The 22239-nt window shown below is 39.6% G+C and overlaps 1 protein-coding gene across 2 annotated transcripts in view; it reads left to right on the top strand.

Annotated features, from left to right (window-relative positions):
• LAPTM4A (lysosomal protein transmembrane 4 alpha) overlaps positions 1 to 21255 on the top strand; it is a 73175-nt gene extending 51920 nt beyond the window's left edge. For both annotated transcript variants that reach the window (XM_053709647.1, XM_053709648.1), the window contains exons 6-7: positions 3978 to 4076; positions 20697 to 21255. In XM_053709647.1, the coding sequence (XP_053565622.1) occupies positions 3978 to 4076; positions 20697 to 20774 (177 nt within the window). In that variant the 3' untranslated portion in view covers positions 20775 to 21255. The remainder of the gene's footprint in view (positions 1 to 3977; positions 4077 to 20696) is intronic.
• The last annotated feature ends 984 nt before the right edge of the window (positions 21256 to 22239 follow it).

Genomic DNA, 22239 nt, shown 5'->3' on the forward strand with positions numbered 1-22239 from the left:
CTATCTTGGAAAGTTTTGTTTTTAGTAGCTATCTCTTCAGCTCGAAGAGTTTCTGAGTTATCTGCTTTACAGTGTGACTCATCTTGCCTTGTTTTCCATGCAGATAAGGTGGTTTTGCGTACCAAACCTGGGTTTCTTCCTAAGGTTGTTTCTAATAGGAATATCAATCAGGATGTGTCCTAATCCTTCATCAAAGAAGGAACGTCTGTTGCACAATCTTGATGTGGTTCGTGCTTTAAAGTTCTACTTACAAGCAACTAAAGATTTCCGTCAAACATCTTCATTGTTTGTTGTTTATTCTGGTAAACGGAGAGGTCAAAAGGCTACGGCTACCTCTTTTCTTTTGGCTGAAAAGCATCATCCGTTTGGCTTATGAGACTGCTGGCCAAGCAGCCTCCTGAAAGAATTACTGCTCATTCTACTAGAGCAGTGGCTTCCACATGGGCTTTTAAAAATGAGGCTTCTGTTGAACAGATTTTTTAGGCGGCGACTTGGTCTTCGCTTCATACTTTTTTCCAAATTTTACAAATTCGATACTTTTGCTTCTTCGGAGGCTATTTTTGGGAGAAGGGTTCTACAAGCAGTGGTGCCTTCCGTTTAAGGTCCTTGTCTTGTCCCTCCCTTCATCCGTGTCCTAAAGCTTTGGTATTGGTATCCCACAAGTAAGGATGAATCCGTGGACTCGATACATCTTACAAGAGAAAACATAATTTATGCTTACCTGATAAATTTATTTCTCTTGTGATGTATCGAGTCCACGGCCCGCTCTGTTTATTAAGACCGGCAATATATTTTTATTTAAAAAACTTCAGTCACCACTGCACCCTATAGTTTCTCCTTTTTTCTTCCTAGCCTTCGGTCGAATGACTGGGGGGTGGAACTAAGGGAGGAGCTATATAGACAGCTCTGCTGTGGGTGCTCTCTTTGCCACTTCCTGTAGGGAAGGAGAATATCCCACAAGTATGGATGAATCCGTGGACTCGCTACATCACAAGAGAAATACATTTATCAGGTAAGCATAAATTATGTTGTGTTTTTTTGGTAGAAGCATTTTCACTTCCCTGGTGATTCAGGCCTGAAGCTTTAGTTGGTAGATCAAAAGCTTCAAACCAGATTAGTTTCCTGGATCTATGCTAGATAGGAACCCACAAAGAGGTTTTTCTAGACAAATGTCTTCTAGAATATTCAAATGTATTGGAATAGAATTTAATTGGTTTTCTCTTGTAAGGTGTATCCAGTCCACGGATCATCCATTACTTGTGGGATATTCTCATTCCCAACAGGAAGTTGCAAGAGGATCACCCACAGCAGAGCTGTTATATAGCTCCTCCCCTAACTGCCATATCCAGTCATTCTCTTGCAACTCTCAACAAGCATGGAGGTAGTAAGAGAGAAGTGGTGAAATATAGTTAGTTTTTTCTTCAATCAAAAGTTTGTTATTTTTAAATGGTACCGGAGTTGTACTATTTTAGCCCAGGCAGTAAATAGAAGAAGAATCTGCCTGCGTTTTCTATGATCTTAGCAGGTTGTAACTAAGATCCATTGCTGTTCTCACATATGACTTAGGAGAGAGGTAACTTCAGTGGGAGAATGGCGTGCAGGTTATCCTGCTATGAGGTATGTGCAGTTAATAATTTTTTCTAGATATGTAAATGCTAGAAAATGCTGCTGATACCAGATTTATGTAAGGTAAGCCTGGATACAGTGATTTAATAGCGACTGGTATGCTTACTTTCAGAGGTAATAATCTTATAATTTTGCAATATAAAACGTTTGCTGGTATGTTTAAGCGTTTTTATATATGCTTTGGTGATAAAACTTTATTGGGGCCTAGTTTTTCCACATGGCTGGCTTAAAATTAGACTGAGACATCCAGCTTCCCTCAGAAGTCCCCTGAATGCTATAGGACATCTCTAAAGGGCTCAAAGGCTTTCCAAAGTCGTTTATTGGGGAAGGTGTTTGTTTCTGCTCCCTCGTCTGATTGCCAAGATCAAGCAGGATATAGCATCGGTGATCTTGATATCGCCTGCGTGGCCACGCAGGACCTGGTATGCAGATCTAGTGGACATGTCATCCTTTCCACCTTGGACTCTGCCGTTCAAACAAGACCTTCTACTACAAGGTCCTTTCAATCATCCAAATCTAATTTCTCTGAGACTGACTGCCTGGAGATTGAACGCTTGATTTTATCAAAGCGTGGCTTCTCCGAGTCAGTCATTGATACCTTAATACAGGCACGAAAGCCTGTCACCAGGAAAATTTACCATAAGATATGGCGTAAATATCTTTATTGGTGTGAATCCAAGGGTTACTCATGGAGTAAGGTCAGGATTCCCAGGATATTATACCTTCTCCAAGAAGGTTTGGAAAAAGGATTGTCAGCTAGTTCCTTAAAGGGACAGATTTCTGCCCTGTCTATTCTTTTGCACAAGCGTCTGGCAGATGTTCCAGACGTTCAGGCATTTTGTCAGGCTTTAGTTAGAATCAAGCCTGTGTTTAAACCTGTTGCTCCGCCATGGAGCTTAAATCTGGTTCTTAAGGTTCTTCAAGGAGTTCTGTTTGAACCTCTTCATTCCATATATATCAAACTTTTATCTTGGAAAGTTCTATTTTTGGTAGCTATTTCCTCGGCTCGTAGAGTCTCCGAGTTATCTGCTTTACAATGTGATTCTCCTTATCTGATCTTCCATGCGGATAAGGTAGTCCTGCGTACCAAACCTGGGTTTTTATCTAAGGTGGTATCTAACAAGAATATCAATCAAGAGATTGTTGTTCCATCTTTGTGTCCTAATCCTTCTTCAAAGAAGGAACGTCTATTACACAATCTGGACGTGGTTCGTGCTTTAAAGTTTTACTTACAAGCTACTAAAGATTTTCGTCAAACATCTGCTTTGTTTGTTGTCTACTCTGGACAGAGGAGAGGTCAAAAGGCTTCGGCAACCTCTTTCTTTTTGGCTAAGAAGCATAATCCGCTTAGCCTATGAGACTGCTGGCCAGCAGCCTCCTGAAAGGATTACAGCTCATTCTACTAGAGCTGTGGCTTCCACATGGGCCTTTAAAAATGAGGCTTCTGTTGAACAGATTTGCAAGGCGGCGACTTGGTCTTCGCTTCATACTTTTTCAAAATTCTACAAATTTGATACTTTTGCTTCTTCGGAGGCTATTTTTGGGAGACAGGTTTTACAGGCAGTGGTACCTGCCTTGTCCCTCCCTTCATCCGTGTACTTTAGCTTTGGTATTGGTATCCCACAAGTAATGGATGATCCGTGGACTGGATACACCTTACAAGAGGAAACATAATTTATGCTTACCTGATAAATTTATTTCTCTTGTTGTGTATCCAGTCCACGGCCCGCCCTGTCATTTTAAGGCAGGTCATTTTTTAATTTAAACTACAGTCACCACTGCATTCTCCTTTCTCTGCTTGTTTTCGGTCAAATGACTGGATATGGCAGTTAGGGGAGGAGCTATATAATAGCTCTGCTGTGGGTGATCCTCTTGCAACTTCCTGTTGGGAATGAGAATATCCCACAAGTAATGGATGATCCGTGGACTGGATACACCACAAGAGAAATTTATCAGGTAAGCATAAATTATGTGTTTTTTTTGTTTGACTTCCCTTGTAAAAGGGATTTATTTGGTACTGTTTTAGAATAGCCCAATAAAGGTGAACATTTTTTCCTATAAAAACATTTTCTCAAACCCTTTTTTTAGCATGCATATAAACAAGCAGTAATTACATGTGATGTTTTATTTTTTAAATTAAAAAGGAGGTTCAATAAAAGCTGCAAAAACCTTAAATCGAGACAGATGTAAAGTATGTTTATGTACAGATTATACCTTTAACTTATAGAATTACTTTCACATTTACACTTGGAAAAATAGGTGTCATATTTTAATGATTTAACTATATATTTTAAATTTGCAACTATAACTGCTTTATATCTAATTTTGTGTATTTATATTTACAACACCAGGCCTATCTGATTAATTGTGTGTGGAACTGTTACAAGTATATAAGCAACAGAAATGTGCCTGATATTGCGGTGTATCCAGCTTTTGAAGCTCCTTCACAGGTAATGCTATGTAGAAAGTTTTGTTTGTCACTTCTTCGGGAGTATATACATGCTATGATGTATGATCAATTTTGTAGATCCCTTACTGCGAATATGTTTGAAAGTGACTATTTTAACAATGAAAACCATTCAATTTATCTAAATCATGAAAGAAAAATGGGTTCAGTGTCCCTTTAAGCTGTTATTTTACAGAGCATGAAATTTTAAGCAACTTTCTAATTTACTCCTTTTTATCAATTTTTCCTTGTTCTCTTGCTATATTAATTTTAAAAGCAGGAATGTAAATCTTAGCAGCCAGCCCATTTTAGTGCTTGCTTATTGGAGGCTTACATTTACCCACCAATAAGCAAGCATAACCCAGGTTCTCAACCAAAAATGGGCCGGCTCCTATGCATCAAATTCCTGAATTTATTAATTATGAAAGAAAAAGTTTGGGTTTAGTGTCCCTTTAACTATATTCTATATATTAGAAAATTTGAATTTATCATGAAAGCGTTTGAAATACACTTGTTGTTTGTATAAATAGTTCTAGAATATATATCACAGGCATTTTTTGTGTGTGTGTATGTATGTATATATGTGTGTGTGTATATGTATATGTGTATATATATATATATATATATATATATATATATACATACACACCTGTTAAAATGTCAGGTTTCTGTGATGTAAAAAAATTAGACAAAGATAAATCATTTCAGAACTTTTTCCACCTTTTAATGTGACCTATAAACTGTACAACTCAATTGAAAAACAAACTGAAATCTTTTAGGTAAAGGGAAATAAAAATAAAAAACTAAAATATGGTTGCATAAGTGTGAACACCCTTTTATAACTGGGGATGTAGCTGTGTTCAGAATTAAGCAATCTCATTCAAAATCATGTTAAATAGGAGTCAGTACACACCTGCCATCATTTGAAGTGCCTCTGATTAACCCCAAATAAAGTGCTGCTGTTCTAGTAGGTATTTCCTGACATTGTTAGTCGCATCCTACAGCAAAAGCCATGGTCCGCAGAGAGCGTCTAAAGCATCAGAGAGATCTCATTGTTAAAAGGTATCAGTCAGGAGAAGGGTACAAAAGAATTTCCAAGGTGTTGGATATACCATGGAACACAGTGAAGACAGTCATCAAGTGAAGAAAATATGGTGCAACAATGACATTACCAAGAACTGGATGTCCCTCCAAAATTTATGAAAAGACGAGAAGAAAACTGGTCTGAGAGGCTTCAGCAACATTAAAGGAGCTGCAGGAATATCTGGCAAGTACTGGCTGTGTGGTACATTTGACAACAATTGCCCATATTCTTCATATGTCTGGGGCTTAGTGTGTAAATTTTGCAAAAACACATCTGAAGTTTCCCAAAAGCATGTTGCAAAAGGTGTTCTGGTCTGATAAAACCAAAGTTGAACTTTTTTGGCCATAATTCCAAAAGATATGTTTGGCGCAAAAACACTGCATATCACCGAAAGAACACCATACCCACAGTGAAGCATGGTGGTGGCAGCATCATGTTTTGGGGCTGTTTTTCTTCAGCTGGAACTGGGGCCTTAGTCAAGGTAGAGGGAATAATGAACAGTTCCAAATACCAGACAATATTGGCACAAAACCTTCAGGCTTCTGCTAGAAAGCTAAACATGAAGAGGAACTTCATCTTTCAGCATGACAACGACCCAAAGCATACATCCAAATCAACAAAGGAATGGCTTCACCAGAAGAAGATTAAAGTTTTGGGATGGCCCAGCCAGAGTCCAGACCTGAATCCAATTCAAAATCTAACAGGGGTGTGTACTTTTTATATCCACTGTGTGTGTGTATATGTATGTATGTATGTATATTTCATAAGATGGTGAGAGTCCACAAGCTATCGCGTGGGATTAAGGACCAGTCCTATAGAGGGGAGACGATGCACACCACACAGCAGAGCTTTAATTCAACCCACATTCCTATGATTTTTTGGTCAATTTTTTGCCTCCAGCAAGGAGTGATGGTAAAACTTGAAGTGCTGATCTATATGTTGATTATCAGGGGTTCTCAGACCAATGTGAGACACATTACTCCCCATCAGAGAGCTGGGAATAGGACAGAGGGGTGTAGAAAAGTACATTGTAAGTGAGAGTAATTCTCCTGTGGGAGTTTTGTCACTTGCCTGCCCCAGGTGTTGTTTGGCCTTGTTTGGCAGTCTCCTCCTGTTGGTGCGTTGAAGTACTCCTTAGATCCTGTGTTAGTGTGTACTACACAGGATGGCTCTTCTGCTGGAAGCAGGTCTCCTGCAGCTTGCTAAGCCCGGAGTGAGTGTTGACAGATAATTGGTTAGTTGCCCATAGGCTATTAGCATGAACGTGTACACAGGATTCACATAGCCTGGGGGCATGCACCAGATAACACTAAATACAGGTTTAGGCACTTTTACATATTTACTGTAAAATCGAGATGTTTTTTGTTTTTTGTGTGTGTGAGCTTTAGTACATACCAGAGCTCTGGTTCTAAATCTCAGCAGGCTCTTGGATGATCAGGGACATCTCTAAAGCTGGGGAAGTTCATTTGCAGAAGCTTCTGTGCAGACCACGAGGATTTAACTTTTTCCTGCCAAAACTGTGCTCTGTTTCTTCTTTCCCTCACAGACAGTGGCCATCTTTGATGACTCACTGCAATTTCTCCACAGACTCTCTGCCCTTTTATTTAAGTATATTTTAAAGTGCAATTTTTTTTTCTTAACCCTTCATGTAATAAGGATTCCATGCCATTCTAACACTGGGCTTTAATGCTGAAAGACAGCATGGAACGCTCTACTTTCTATGGCATCCTGCAACCTCCCCCTTTGATGCGAGCAAGAATTGGACGGGGGGGGTGCCTAGCAGCATAGGCAGTCCCCTATGACCCGATTATGGCCTTGAAGTCACAGGATCGCATTAACAATCTCATGATTTCATTTTTACAGCAAGTGTTTTTACAAAGGAACTTAGTTCCGATCTAAGCACTTATACCCTGGCATGAAGAGGTTAAAAAGACGGTACACTTTTTTTTTCTCTATTTTCTCACAGGGACTTCAGTTTTACATTGTGCCAATATTTGTGTGTTCCCCTGAAATTGTTGACCTTTTTTTTGTGCCTGGTATACTGTATTTTTTGTGCGTTTGCTATCTAATTTTAGTTACTTGTCTGTCATTACTATTCTTAATCATTATCGAACAAACTGGTGCAGCTAAAGCATTAGGACATGTCATTGATCTCTTTTATGACGATCTACTGAATATTCAACCCCTTCTTATATGTGTTTGCTATGTAAGGAAGTGTTGGTGTTTCCCCCTAATTAGCGTTGTAACCTATGGTCTGAGTCTGTTGCTAGACACGGTCACCCAGCATTGCATTTGTACTCAATTATTGGTTAATCACCAGTGTTATCCCCTGGACGGTTCTACAGACCTGCCTCCCAACATAAAACGGTACATTCACTCTGCAGCTTTCATGTCTTCACCAGTTAAACCCATATCTTCACCAGTTAAACTCAAATGCATGCAAAGGACAGAACGAACCCTTTGCATGCTCTGAGCTCACCTGGGACATCCCTATGGAGGGACCTGTCTAGGAACCCTGTAACCTCCAGGGGTACAACTAAATTACAGCAATAAAGACGATTTTAGAGGAGCACTTGGAGTAGGTTAAAACAATACTTTATTTCTTTCATGTAAATGGCAAGAGTCCATGAGCTAGTGATGTATGGGATATGCATTCCTACCACTGTTAAAAAAACAGTATGAAACAGGGTAACTTGTCAAGTGTTTCCCCTCTTCTGAGATCAACTGATGCGTTTCGGTATAAGCTGTAGTCTTAGCTGTTCCTAGACACATAAGCTCACTTCCTTTTTATAGTGGCTAATTCACACTGATTCGTTAAAAACAAAGGTGTACTCTAAAGGTAAGTAAAGGCCTGTTCAGTTGGTACTATACTTCACATTGTTAATTAGTAAGGTAAAACATATTATCAAATAGTGCAAATTACTAGTACAAATATCTAAACCTACTTCTCCTATTCACTTGTGGTATTAAGTATGCTATTATAATTATACACTTAGTAAATATCCCTGATGCCTTATTATGCACTGAATACAAAGTTCCAGTACCCTAGCTCTTTAATATAAAGAAATTTCCAATAAAAATATATAGTGAACTCCTCTTTAAAGATGGCTACTAATTTCATTCATAGTTGTATACATGTTTGTAGTCAAATTTGTAATTATTTTCAGGTAGTCCCCCAGTGTATTCAGTAGTTTGCTAAACCATAATATGTAAGGTTAGCATGAATATATATGAAATAATAGATCTAAGATAATAAAGACCATTGCAGACATATGTGTTTTATGCTGTATTATCATAGGGATACGTGTTCTGGGTACAACTAAATTAGAATTCTTCTCCTTATACTCTGAAAAATTGGAAGGGTGGGAGACTATTCCAAAGATAGATGGTGCTATTTCCATTTTGGCTAGATGGATTACTATTTAGAGCACTGGTTTTCAAACCTGTCCTCAGGCCTTCACAACAGTCCAGGTTTTCTGGATTACCTTGGATGAGAGCAGGTAAAATACCCATGTTTACTAATCAGCTGATTATTTCTCCTGTGCTCTAGTTCAGATATCCTCAAAATGTGGGCTGTTAGGGAGGCCTAAAGACAGGTTTTAAAACCAGTGCTATAGAGGACAGTACCTCTGTTAAGGATCCAATGGACAGAAAATTTTGTTTCCTTAGGAGATCCTTTCAGCTGGCAGGCTATATGTTGCATCCACTTGTTAGTGTAGCCAGCCTGCATATCTGCATCTACTGCAGTATGATGTGCCAACATCTCTGATCTTCTTTCCAAGAATCTTTCCTTGATGAAATTCAGGATCGCTTAAGGTTCATCAAGACTGTGATGCAGCTGTCGAAATATCTTATGTTTGAAGTCATGGTCTGCTGATAAAGTATATAAAAGCAGACTTCTATCCCTCCCATTTTAGGGAAACACTGCTACACTGGAAGTAAAGGAGCTGTCAGGCCACAAGACAGAAAAAATAAAGCTAAGGGCAGGTTTAAGTCCACCAGACCATTTCACTCCTTTCGTTATTCCAAGACACACACTCAGCTGAGACAGAACAAAAGCTAGAATAATTTCCATGCCTGTTCATTTTCAGTGCCACTCAGGGTGCATACTCCATCCTTTTTTTTTTTTTTTTTTTTTTTTTTTTTTTTTTTTTTTAAGCACACTATATATCAGACGAGTGAATGCTCCGAAAACCTTCACATTAAAGTTTGCTGTGAGTTAAACCCAGAGAGTGTGTTATTTGGAATCTGTTGCACCCTGGTCCTCTCAGCCTCCTGGAGTAGTTTATTTGCCTGCAGATTTTGCTGCACAGGTATCTTCTGCAGTATCTGTGCTGGGAAAACGCAAGAGGAAAATTAGACATTCAGATAGTAAGGTTTCTGTTCCACTTACTGCTACACAGGTTGCCCTCCCTCATAAGTCTGATGAAGAGGATACGTCGGTAGGGTGAAATCTCAGATTCGGACAGTATTATTCCTTCATCTGATACTGAAGAAGTAGACTTAAGATTTAAGCTTGAACACCTATGTGTACTGTTAAAGGAGGTATTGGCTTCTTTGGACGACTGTGATACTTCTGTCGTCAACCCTAAGAAGTCTAGTAAACTTAATAAATACTATGTTGTTCCTTCCTCTGTAGAAGTATTCCTGTCCCAGACAGTGTGACTGAGATTATTTCACAGGAATGGGAGAAGCCAGGGTTTGCTTTCTCCCCGTCTCCTGTATTTAAAAAGGTTTCCTGTTGCTGAATCCATTAAAGATTCTTGGCGCTCAGTGCCTAAAGTAAAAGGGGCTATTTCTACTCTGGCTAAGAGAACTAAGATTCCTATAGAGGATAGCTGCTCCTTTTAAGGATCCCATGGACAAAAAGCCAGAAGCTTATTTGAAGATGTTCATCAAGGTCTTCTATGGTAACCTGCAGTTTGTATTGCAACAGTAGCAAGTGCGGTATCTTATTGGTGCGACGCCTTGTCTGAATCAATTTTAGTAGAGACTCTGTTGGAGGAGATACAAGATAGGATTAAGGCGCTCAAACTAGCCAATTCCTTTCTGATTTTAACATGCAAGTTATTAAACTGGGAGCCAAGATGTCTGGCTCCTCTGTCCTAGCCATAGGGCATTGTGGCTGAAATCTTGGTCAGCTGATGTTTCTTCTAAGTCCAAGCTTCTGGCGCTTCCTTAGAAGGGTAAGACCTTGTTCGGACCTGGTCTGGCAGAAATAATTTCTGATATTACGGGTGGAAAAGGGTCTTTTCTACCCAAGACAAAAAGAAACAGACTTGAAGGACGTCAAAGTAATTTTCGTTCCTTTCGTAACTTCAAAGGTCAAGTCTTCCTCTCTATCCAAGCAGGAGCAGTCCAAGTCTTCTTGGAAGCCCAACCAGTCTTGGAATAAGGGGAAGCCATCAAAGAAACCCTCAGCTGAGTCTGTCAGCATGAAGGATCGGATCAAGTGGGGGGCAGACTTTCCCTGTTTTGTCAAGCGTAGAGACGAGATGTCCCAGATCCTTGGGCTGTGGACATAGTATCTTAGGGTTACAAAATAGAATTTAAAACTTTCCTTCCCAGGGGCAGATTCCACCTCTCAAGATTATCTGCAGACCAGGTGAAAAGAGAGGCATTCTTGAACTGCGTTCAGGACCTTTCCTCTCTGGGAGCGATTGTTCCAGTAAGGGAACAGGGTCTAGGATTCTATTCAAATCTGTTCTTGGTTTCCAAAAAGAGGGATACGTTTGACCCATTTTAGACCTAAAGTGCCTCAACAAGTTTCTCAGGGTACCGTCCTTCAAAATGGAAACTATTAATTCCATTCTTCATCGGGTTTCAGTCGGACAACATCACCTCAGTGGCTACATCAACCACCAGGGAGGAACTAGGAGTTCCTTAACCATGAAGGAGGTGGCTCGGATTATTCAGTGAACGGAAGCTCACAATTGTCTATCTGCCATCCACATACCTGGAGTGGACAACTGGGAATCGGATTTCCTGAGCAGACAGACATTTGATCCCGGGGAATGGGCTCTCCATCCGGAGGTGTTCTCCAGGTTAACCCTCAAATGGGGGTGCCGGAGTTGGCTCTGATGGCGTCTCGGCAGAACGCCAACCTTCCAAGGTACGGTTTAAGGTCAAGAGATCCTCGGTCCTCTCTGATGCTCTGGTGGTTCCTTGGGATTTCAGTCTAGCATACCCGTTTCCTCCGTTTGCGCTCCTTCCACAAGTTATTGCTCGTATCAAACAAGAGAGAGCATCAGTAATTCTAATAGCTCATGCATGGCTTCGCAGGATCTGGTATGCAGACCTAGTGAAGATGTCATCTCAGCCGCCTTGGAGATTGCCTCTGAGGAAGGACCTTCTAACTCTGGGTCCATTTCTCCATCCAAATCTCGTTTCTCTGAAGCTGACTGCTTGGAGATTGAACGCTTAGTTATGTCTAAGCGTGGATTTTCTGAGTCGGTCATTGAGACCATGATCCAGGCTCCCAGGCCTATTACTCAAAAAATTTACCATAAGTTATGGCGTAAATACCTTTATTGGTGTGCATCTAAAGGGTTACTCTTGGAGTAGGGTCAGGATTCCTAGAATTTTGTCTTTTCTCCAGGAAGGTCTGGAGAAAGATTTGTCAGTCATTTCTCTGAAAGGTCAGAATTCTGCATTATTTATTTTGTTACACAAGCGTCTGGCGGATGTGCCAGATGTTCAATCTTTTTGTCAGGCCCTGGTCAGAATCAGGCCTGTGTTTAAGGCTCCAAGGAGGAGCAACAGGTTTAATCTTATTCTTAAAGTTTTGTAGCAGGCTCCGTTTGAGCCAATGCATTCCATAGATATTAAGTTGCTATCTTGGAAGGTTTTGTTGCTTATTGCTATCTCTTCTGCTCGGAACTCTTGGATTTGCAGTGTGATTCGGCTTACCTTATCTTTCATGCGGATAAGGCGGTTCTTTGTACTAAATTGTGGTTTCGGATAGAAATATTAATCAGGAAATTGTTGTTCCTTCTCTCTGTCCCAATCCTTCTCATAAAGAACATCTGTTGCACAACTTGGATGTTGTGCATGCTCTAAAATTCTACCTACAGACGACTAAGGATTTTCACCAGTCTTCTGCCCTGTTTGTTTGTTTCTCAGGAAAGCGTAAGGGTCAGAAGGCTTATGAGACTGCTGAACAGCAGCCTCCTGAGAGAATTACAGCTCATTCCACTAGGGCTGTCTCCTCTTCTTGGGCGTTCAAACATGAAGCTTCTGTGGAACAGATTTGCAAGGCTGAAACTTGGTCCTCTCTGCATACTTTTTCCAAATTTGATACTTCTGCCTAAGCTGAGGCCTCTTTTGGGAGAGAGGTTCTTCAAGCGGTGGTGCCTTCTGTTAAGGTCTGCCTGTCTTGCTCTCCCTCCCTGTTCATTCTGTGTCCTCTAGCTTGGGTATTGTTTCCCACTAGTAATTGAATGATGTTGTGGACTCTCCATATCTTAGGAAAGAAAACAAAATGTATGCTTACCTGATAAATTTCTTTTTTAAGACACAATGAGTCCACGGATCATCTTAATTACTAATGGGATATTCACCTCCTGGTCAGCAGGAGGAGGCAAAGAGCACCACAGCACGTGTTAAATAGCTCCTCCCTTCCCTCCCACTCCAGTCATTCTCTTTGCCTACATTAGTGATAGGAAGAGGTAAAGTGAGGTGTTAGATTAGATTCTTCAATCAAGAGTTTATTATTTTTAAAGTAGTGCAAGATTGTACTGCTTTGTTCTAGGGTGTAGCCGTAGTCCATATCAGTCTCTACAGTAGAGCTTTGGTGGCTTTAAAGCAATGGGAACTTGTGGGACATAATTCTCACTGCGCCTCCCATATTCTGATGCTGCCCTGACTAAGAAAACCTGAAGAATTTTTACTCAGGACTTTTGTTTTCTTTCCAGGTCCATGGGAGGGAGAGGACCTCTTAAACCTGGGAACTTCCTTACTGCCAGGCAGAAAATGAGGTAAGTGCTAACCTTTTTTCTGGGGGTAGAGATCTCAGAGAAAGTTTGGGCACTTTCTTTAATTTTCCATCTAACCTCATTATACTTGGATTCAGATTCTCCTAGTTTTAGTAGGAGACATTAAGGCAGTTAGGACGCAGGCACTGGCATGTCTTTCATTTCCCGGTCTTATAATAAGGCTGGCTGAAAGAGACAGTAACGTTTTTTTATCTGCACACAGAAATGTACATATAGATTTACATTGCGGTGTGTGTGCTCTTAAACATGTGGAGTTGTACACAAGCCTAAGGGGCTGACAACATAGAATCTGGGCAATGCTTATTATGTAACATCAAGTGCAGAGGGGAGGCTCTGCTAACAGTGGAACTATCGGGCTGAGCAGCTGTTTAGACATGTTGCTGTTCAGTCTGTCTGCTTGATCCCGGTAGCTATAGTTAGACAATGGCGACCGGAAGATTACATGTTGCATTTTTATTCATGCATATGGAAGAGCTGTTGGTACAGTGTGAGTGGTGTTTCCGCGATAACAGCAGTGTAACCTCTTTTTAAAGTGAGTAGAGCTCTATTTTGGACAATTAAGTAAGGTCTAGCCTTTTGCTCCCGGTGCCTTTATTCAGACAACGGCGACCGGGAGAGGACTTGGGTAACAACCACGAGGAGCGGAGTTGGTAAAACGGCACCAAGGTTTCTCCCTCCTGACAGTTATCAATATGCACTAGGAGTGGAGGATGGCGCCGTACAGAAAACCCTTCCGTCCTGTCACTTGCGGTTATCGAAAGACACTTAGGAATTCTTGAACTAAATGCTTGCGCTTCAGTCAACGCTATAATCGGTTCAGTTTTCTGTATAGGCAGGCTGTCTAACGTTTCTGCTGGGTCAATCTAAATTATAGAGTACTGACATTTCCTCATACATCTTAGACAGGTTTGAACTAGTAAACATAAAGATGTTACTTTTTAACCTTTAAAGAGACAATATCACTTGCTATATGTTGAATTTTATTAGCAACTGGTTAAGTTATTTAATTATTCTGCTATGTAAGGCAGGTTAATTAAAGAAGTGAACATGAATTTTTCTATCTCACATGCAGTGCCCTGCGGTTCCTTGCAATTTCCATCTGGAATTGCTACACAAGACATTGCTTCTTTAATGTCATGGCGATGTCTATGAATAGCAATGTTGACATACTAATTTGCTTGCTTCTGCACACAGAAATAAGAAATTACTTTTAAAATTTAAAGAGACAGTAACGTTTTTTGTGTCCGTTTTTCTTTAAAAATTTCACTTTTTTTTTTTTTGCACCTACTCCTCCTAGGGCGCTTGCTGCTTAGTATGTGGACAAATTTCTTACTTGGTGTCACACAAAATTTTATGACCCACTTGCAGTGCCCTGTGCTTCCTCTCACAATCCACCTGGGGTTACTCTGCATGTCATGCTTTATGTTTCTCCCACGTGACAGAAGACATTACTAGAGGAATTATTTTCAATCATTTAGGGTGATTGATTCAGTAGGTGCTATTCCGAATGGTGTTTACCTGACAGGGGAAGATACTTCAGGATTATCTGAGAGAGAATCCTCAGACTCAAATGAATATTTTTTATTTTATCCTGAGGTTGTGTTTTCTCTCTTTTTTTTTTTTTTTTTTTTTTTTTTTTTTTTTTTAGCTTGAACATCTCCATTTGTTATTTTAGGAGGTTTTAGCTACCCTGGGCGACTCCGACACTACCGGTGTAATCTATCCGTGTGCGTACATTAAAGGGCCATTATACATTAATTTTTTCTTTGCATAAATGTTTTGTAGATGATCTATTTATAAAGGCCATAAAGTTAGTTTTTTTTTAAAAAATGTATTATTGTGCTTATTTTTAAAGAACATTGCTCTGATTTTCAGACTCCTAACCAAACCCCAAAGTTTTATTTGAATACCGTCTGCTACCTTCTCCAGCTTGCTCCTGTTTGTGTAAAGGGTCTTTTCATATGCAAATGTAGGGGGAGGGGGGAGTGTCTTATTTCCCACTTGCAGTGGGCTTTTCAACAGAGCTAAACTGAAAGCTTCTAAGTACGTTTTTAAACCATTTTATACTGGATTTTTATATCAGTATCTGTGCATCTTATTCTTTATAGTAGTGTCTATTACATGCAGTTATATGAAAATGAGTGTATACTGTCCCTTTAAATTATAAGGAATGGAAGAGACCGCATTCCCTATATTTAGAAAGATGTTTCCTTAGGGTGGAAGTAGTAGTTTCCAGCTTAGCTAAGAGATCTACTATACCCTTAGTAGATAGTTGGGTATTTCAAAGGTCCTATGGACAAAACTTAGAAGGATGTACACTAGGGCTTATAATGGCAACCAGCTGTGTACTTTGCTACCGTCACTAGTGTGACGGAATATTGGTTTGATGCGTTTGTCTGATACTACTAAGTCAGAAGCTTACCTGGATAAAATCCAGTATAGGATAAAAAGCTTTCAATTTGGCTAATTCCTTTATTTCAAGATTTTTTTCCTCCAAGTTATCAAACTGGGAACATAGTTTTCTCGGTTCCAGCTCACAGGGCCTTGTGGTTAATGCCTTGTTCTATGGATGTACACTCTAAGTCTAAGCTTTTAGCGATTCTTTACAAGGGGAAGACCTTGTTGCAACCTGGCTTGATGAAAATAATCTCTCTTGAAATTTAAGGAACTTAAAAAAAAAAAAAAAAAATCATCCAAATAGCCTACAACATGATGGACATACCCCCGATCCTGGACCGGATCTGGTAGGGGGCAGACTTTTCATCTTCACTCTGGCTTCGGTTCGAGATGTTCAGGTTCACTGGACAATAGAAAATAGGTCCCAGGGATACTAGTTAGAGTTCAAAAGTTTTCCTCCCAGAGGCAGGTTTCTGCTTTCAAGTTATCTGTAGATCAGACAAGTAGAGAGGTATTCTTGCTTTGTGTAAGAGACATCTCCGTCCTGGGAGTAATAGTTCCTGTTCCGATTCAGGAACGGGATCTGGGATTTTATTCCATTCTGTTTGTGGTTCCCAATCAAGGAGGGAACCTTCAGGCCTATTTTAGATTTCAAGAGTCTAAACAAGTTCCTCAGAGTACCGTCCATCAGGAGGGAAACTATTCGTTCCATTCTCCTTTTGGTCCAAGAGGGTCCATTTATGAAAACTGTGGTTTTAAAGGACGCGTACTTGCATGTTCCTATTGCTCAGGGATCATCTCAAGTTTCTAAGGTTTGCCTTTCAAGACGAACACTTCCAATTCGTGGTTCTGCCCTTCGGTCTTACCATAGCTCCCAGTTTTTTCTCTAAGGTTCTGGGTTCACTGTTGGCGGTGTTTCGGGGCATTGATGGGCATTGCAGTTGCTCCCTATCTGGACGACATCCTAGTCCAGGCGCCATTTTTACAACAAGCAAGTTCCCACACGAAAATGTTATCCTTCCTGGATGGTATATTTGGATACGAGTTCCTTTGTCCTAAATACAAGGTTAACTTTCTTGGGACACTTCAGGTAACAGGAGAGGCCGCTTCCAGCTTACACACCATACTCCGGTGGCAGACTCCTGGGGATGACGTCACTGAAGCTTCCGCATTCAGCTTGCACACACTGTGGCTTGCGGTGATCGGGTGCAATGTCCGTGAAGCAATGGATTACTTGCCAATAATGTCCAAAGAAGAAAAAAAGTTCTGGCAGCACATAGTATTTTCTTGGGAACCATACTAGGTTCTCTATCAATGAAGATTTTTTCTGACAGAAGTCAAAGATCTTTCGATACTTGTCTAGCTTTTCATTGTGTCAAAAAAGAAATAAATGGATCAGGTAAGCATAAATTTTCTTTCTTTCCGGATATGGAGAGTCCACGACCCCACCCTTTATTAAGACAGTTATTTTTTATTAAACTTAGGCAACTCTACACCTTTGTGTTATTCCTTTTCCATTTCCCTTCGGTCGAATGACTGGGGATAATTTGTAGGGGAGTGACACTTAACAGCTGTGGTGCTCTTTGCCTCCTTTTGCTGGCCAGGATTGCTATTCCCACTAGTAATTGAAAGATGTTGTGGACTCTCCATATCCGGGAAGAAAGAAATTTATCAGGTAAGCATAGATTTATTTATTTTTTTCATTTTTTTTTCTTCTTTGTTCTGGTGGGGATCACACAAACTTTTTCAGGAGGCTTAGGAAAGATTATGTTTGTTACTTAGAAAATGAACATCATTTCCCGGTGGTACCACATAGGCTTTGGTCTTGCCCTCCTAGAAGCTGTGGGAGTAGTGAACAGATTTTAAGGATTCTATTCAAACCTTTTCTAAATGGACACTGGACCTACAGATTGATCTTGGATCTCAAAATTCTGAAAGTTCCAACTTTCAAAATGGAGAGTTTTTGCACTAAATTTCTTTACTGCAGGAGGGTCAATTTATTTCTACCATATGCTTGTAAAAAGCATATGTTCCCTATGAATATGGATATGCAAATAGAAGATTTCAGGTTTTCCTTTTAAACAGACATTACAATGGCATGCCATTTTTTTTAGCTCTTTTATCCATAGTGAGAGCTTAGTGCATGGCATTCGCTTCTTACCTAGACAACATTCTGATACAAGCTGCTTCTTACCAGATGGCTCAGCAACATACCAACAGTTCTTCAGTTCCTTTGTTCACATGGTTGCTTTTCTGGTCCTTATTATAGACTCTGTAACAATGAGACTATCTCTCACAGATGTTTGTAGACTCAACTTGAGAAAGCCCTTTGCTCTTCTTCCTACACGCCTTCAATGCATTAAAGTAGTTGATCTCATGGTAGCGGCTTCAGATGCCGTACTTTAAATGTTTCGACAATGGGATGGAGTTTAGAACAATCTGTCTCAGAAGATCTCTAGACAACAAGATAAGACATTATATAACTTTGTGGCAGAATGACCAATCATTGATTCAGGGAGCCTCATTTCTCTATTCAAGTTGGGTAGTAATTACCAAGGACGCCAATCTGCTGAGTTGGGGCGCAGTCTGGAGTTCCTGGAAAGAGCAGGAAATTTTTCCTTCGCAAGAGGCGAGGTTACCGATCAACATATTGGAACTTTATAATCTGCAGGGCTCTCTATAGTTGAACCCTGTTATGACAGCAGTCTTTTCTGAGTTATCGGTCAGACAGTGTCACATGAATCACCAAGGCATTACGCAAAGTGCCTTTAGCATTTGACAAGGTAGCCTACATTCTGATTTGGGTAGAATGGCATAATTGCATGATTTCAGCATTTCACATTCTGGGTTTGGACAATTCGGCAGTATCTTCACCCTGGCGAATAATCCTTGAATCAAGAGGTATTTGACAAGATTGTGAATCGTTGGGGTAAGGACAAGACAGACCTCATGGCCTCTCGCTTGAATTACAAGCTACTCCAGTATTGTGTGTATTCATGAGTTCCACAAGCAACTAATAGATAAACTAGTGAGTTCCTTGATCATTAAACCTGATTTACGTCTTTCCTCTTGTTTTACTATCCACAATAATAGCCAGAATTAAACAAGAAAGGGCCTCAGTGATTCTAATTGGTTTGGCATGGCCCCACATGGCTTGTTACGCAGATCTGTTAAAATTTCCTTTTGGCATCTTCCTCTCAGGAAGGACCTCTCTCAAGGTTCCATCAAAACTTCAAATCTCTCAATTTGACATGGCGATTTGATCACCTGTTTTTGTCTCAGGCTTTTCAGATCAAGTGTTGGACACTTTCCTTAAGGCCAGAAAGCCTTTTACAAGACTTATCGAAAAATCTGGAAAGTTTTCCTTTCCTGATGTGAGCCTAAGCATTACCATACATTTAAGAATTTTTGCAGGATCATCTGGATAAGGGTTTATCAGCCAGTTTCCCTAAAGGCTAAATTTCTGATCTTCCTGACATTTTAAGCCTTTGTTTAAGCTTTGGTCAGGATAAGATCAGTTATCATGACTGCTTCCCCTCTTCAGGCTCATCTTTTTAAATCTATGAACAGGACATTCAGCTATTGTTTTGAAACATTCTTTCTCTTGGCTATTTCCTCAGCCAGAAGAATATTTTAGCTTTTTGCTGCATTTTGTGACTCTCCTTACCTGATTTTTCAGTATAAAGCAGTTTTAAGAATAAACTACTTTTTTTTTTTTTTTCCCTAAGGTTGTTTCTTCTGCAAACCTCAATCAGGAAATTGTAATCCCATCTCTCCGCCCACTGCCAAAAAAAAAACCTTGTTCATATATTTCTCAGGTCCCTATAAGGGACAGAAGGCACCTTGGCTGCTTTGCTTAACTCTTTCATTTTTGTAGCATAACTAGTCACAGGGAAGTCTTCATGTGAACTAATTACTGCTCATTCTACCAGAGCAGTCACCACTTCTTGGGCATTTGGAAATTAAGCATCCTTTGAGCAAATTCCCAAGGCAGCTTCTTAGTCATCTTTACATACCTTTACCAAATTCTACCTTTTCTTACAATATTTTGATAGGAAAGTTCTGCACACCGAAGTGCCTGTTTAGGACCTCTACCTGCTTTAACTGTTTTTTTTCCTGCCCTATTTCATGGTGGACTTTACAGCTTGGGTATATGATAGCTTGTACGCTCTCTCACCATCGGAAGAAAGAAAACAAAATGTATACTTGGCTGATAAACTCTTGTTTCATGATGGTGAGAGTCCATGAGACCCGTCCTTGTTTTTCCAGTTGGCAGGAGTATCAGTTTGCACTTTTTACCCTAATTTTCCTTATTGCATTTCTCTTGGCTAAATTTATGCATAAGGAGTCATGGGAAAGTGTGAATGATTAAAGGGACAGTATACACTCATTTTTATATAACTGCATGTAATAGACACTACTATAAAGAATAAGATGCACAGATACTGATATAAAAATCCAGTATAAAACTGTTTAAAAACTTACTTAGAAGTTCTTAGTTTAGCTCTGTTGAAAAGGTAGCTGGAAAGCCCACTGCAAGTAGGAAATAAGACACTCCCCCCCCTCCCCCTTCTTTTGCATATGAAAAGACCCTTTACACAAACAGGAGCAAGCTGGAGAAGGTAGCTGATAGTATTCACATAAAACTTTGGGGCTTGGTTAGGAGTCTGAAAATCAGAGCAATGTTATTTAAAAATAAGCAAAACTATACATTTAAAAAAAAAAAAAAAAACTTTATGAGCTATATAAATAGATTATCTACAAAACATTTATGCAAAGAAAAAATTAGTGTATAATGTCCCTTTTAAAGCTCTATTGTGTGGGGTGTTTTGCCTTCTCTTGTAGGACTGGACTCGTGGACTCTTGCCATCATGAAATGTATCAGGTAAGCAAAAATTTTGTTTCTTAAGATATTTTTTCTACATATTTATGGTATTCTAAAATCAACATGGATACATCAAAAGGCACCTTGTGAAACCTTGTATAAGGATTTTTTTACAATATTTTTTTTGTGTGGTACAGGCTTGTATACTAGTGTTGATATATCAACAGGAAAAAGGTGTGTGTTCTATCATAAATATAATGAATACTATGTTTATCAACAGATGACCATTTGCATGCTCAATATATATTTCTTTTTCTTTTGCAGCAGTACATTCTTCCTACGTATGAGATGGCTGTAAAGATGCCAGAGAAGGATCCTCCTCCGCCTTACCTCCCAGCTTAAAATATTTCATTTTCATTTTAATTCTGCTTAAGAATGGTCCATATTATTATCATTGTTCTCTGACATTCTACAGAATTATACAGTTTTAAAAAAAATATATATTTTTATGTATTCTGATATCTGTATTGCCTTAACCCTTGAATGATGATTTTTTTTTTTGATGTTATGATAATGACAATCTTAAATTGGTTACAGTTTACTTGGGAGTTTAGTTGTGGGAAATAAAAAGGATTAGTTGTGGTACTTTTTGTTTTATGTGTATCTATAGTACTTTTTTGTATCGTTTTTCTTATATTCATAGTTTTGTTGTATTGCCCAACACTTTCACTGCTAGAGAGCCAAGTAATATGTTGCACATAACGCTTTTGTGTCTAATCAAAAGGAGAAAGAAGAATAAAATAAATGCTGGGTATGTTAAAAAGTTACTTTTTTGACATTTGCAGAAAGTTGGTACTGTAAATAAAGATACAGAAGTATTTAAGATTTGTGTACAATTTCTAAAACACTTCATGCTTTTGAGATCATTCTTATTCATAATTTTTTTTAATTTATTCTTAAGGAAATGAATCATCCTTTCTAAGTTCATTTAGCTTTTCCCAATAAATATGCTACAATTATTCTTATGTATACATTAATATAATCAATCTATTAAAGTCAGATTAGTGCATGTTTTTGTGTTGTTGTTTTTTAACCAGCTTTTATAAACCTTGAATAATACATAAAGTTTTTAAATCTAGCACACTGCAATATTGTGGAAGAAATAACCTAACAATTAATTACTTTTCTTTTTAATGACACGATGAGTCCACGGATCATTTTAATTACTAATGGGATATTAACCTCCTGGTCAGCAGGAGGCAGCAAAGAGCACCACAGCAAGAGCTGTTATATATCGCCTCCCTTCCCTACCAACCCAGTCATTCTCTTGGCCTACGTTAGTGATAGGATAGCCTCGGTCCAGTTTATCAGGTTTCAGTCTGACAACATAACTTCAGTAGCGTACATCAATCATCAGGGAGAAATGAGGAGTTCCTTAGCGATGACAGAGGTAACCAAATTAATTCAGTGGGCAGATACCCACTCTTGCTGTCTATCGGCGATCCACATCCCAGGGGTGGACAACTGGGAGATGGACTTCCTGAGCAGGCAGACCTTTCATCTGGGGGAGTGGGAGCTCCATCCGGAAGTGTTTTCCAGCCTGATTCTCAAATGGGGTCAGTCAGAATTGGATCTCATGGCATCTCGGCAGAATGCCAAGCTTCTGAGGTATGGGTAGAGGTCCGGGGATCCTCAGGCAGTACTGATAGATGTTCTGGCGGTACTTTGGACCTTCAATCTAGCATACCTATTTCCTCTGTTTGCTTTTCTTCCTCAGGTCATTGCTCGAATCAAACAGGAGAAGGCATCTGTGATCCTCATGGCAGCGGCTTGGCCTTGCAGGATTTGGTATGCAGATCTGGTGGAC

The sequence above is a fragment of the Bombina bombina genome, chromosome 4 (genome assembly GCF_027579735.1).
Source record: "Bombina bombina isolate aBomBom1 chromosome 4, aBomBom1.pri, whole genome shotgun sequence".
Lineage (NCBI taxonomy): Eukaryota > Metazoa > Chordata > Amphibia > Anura > Bombinatoridae > Bombina > Bombina bombina.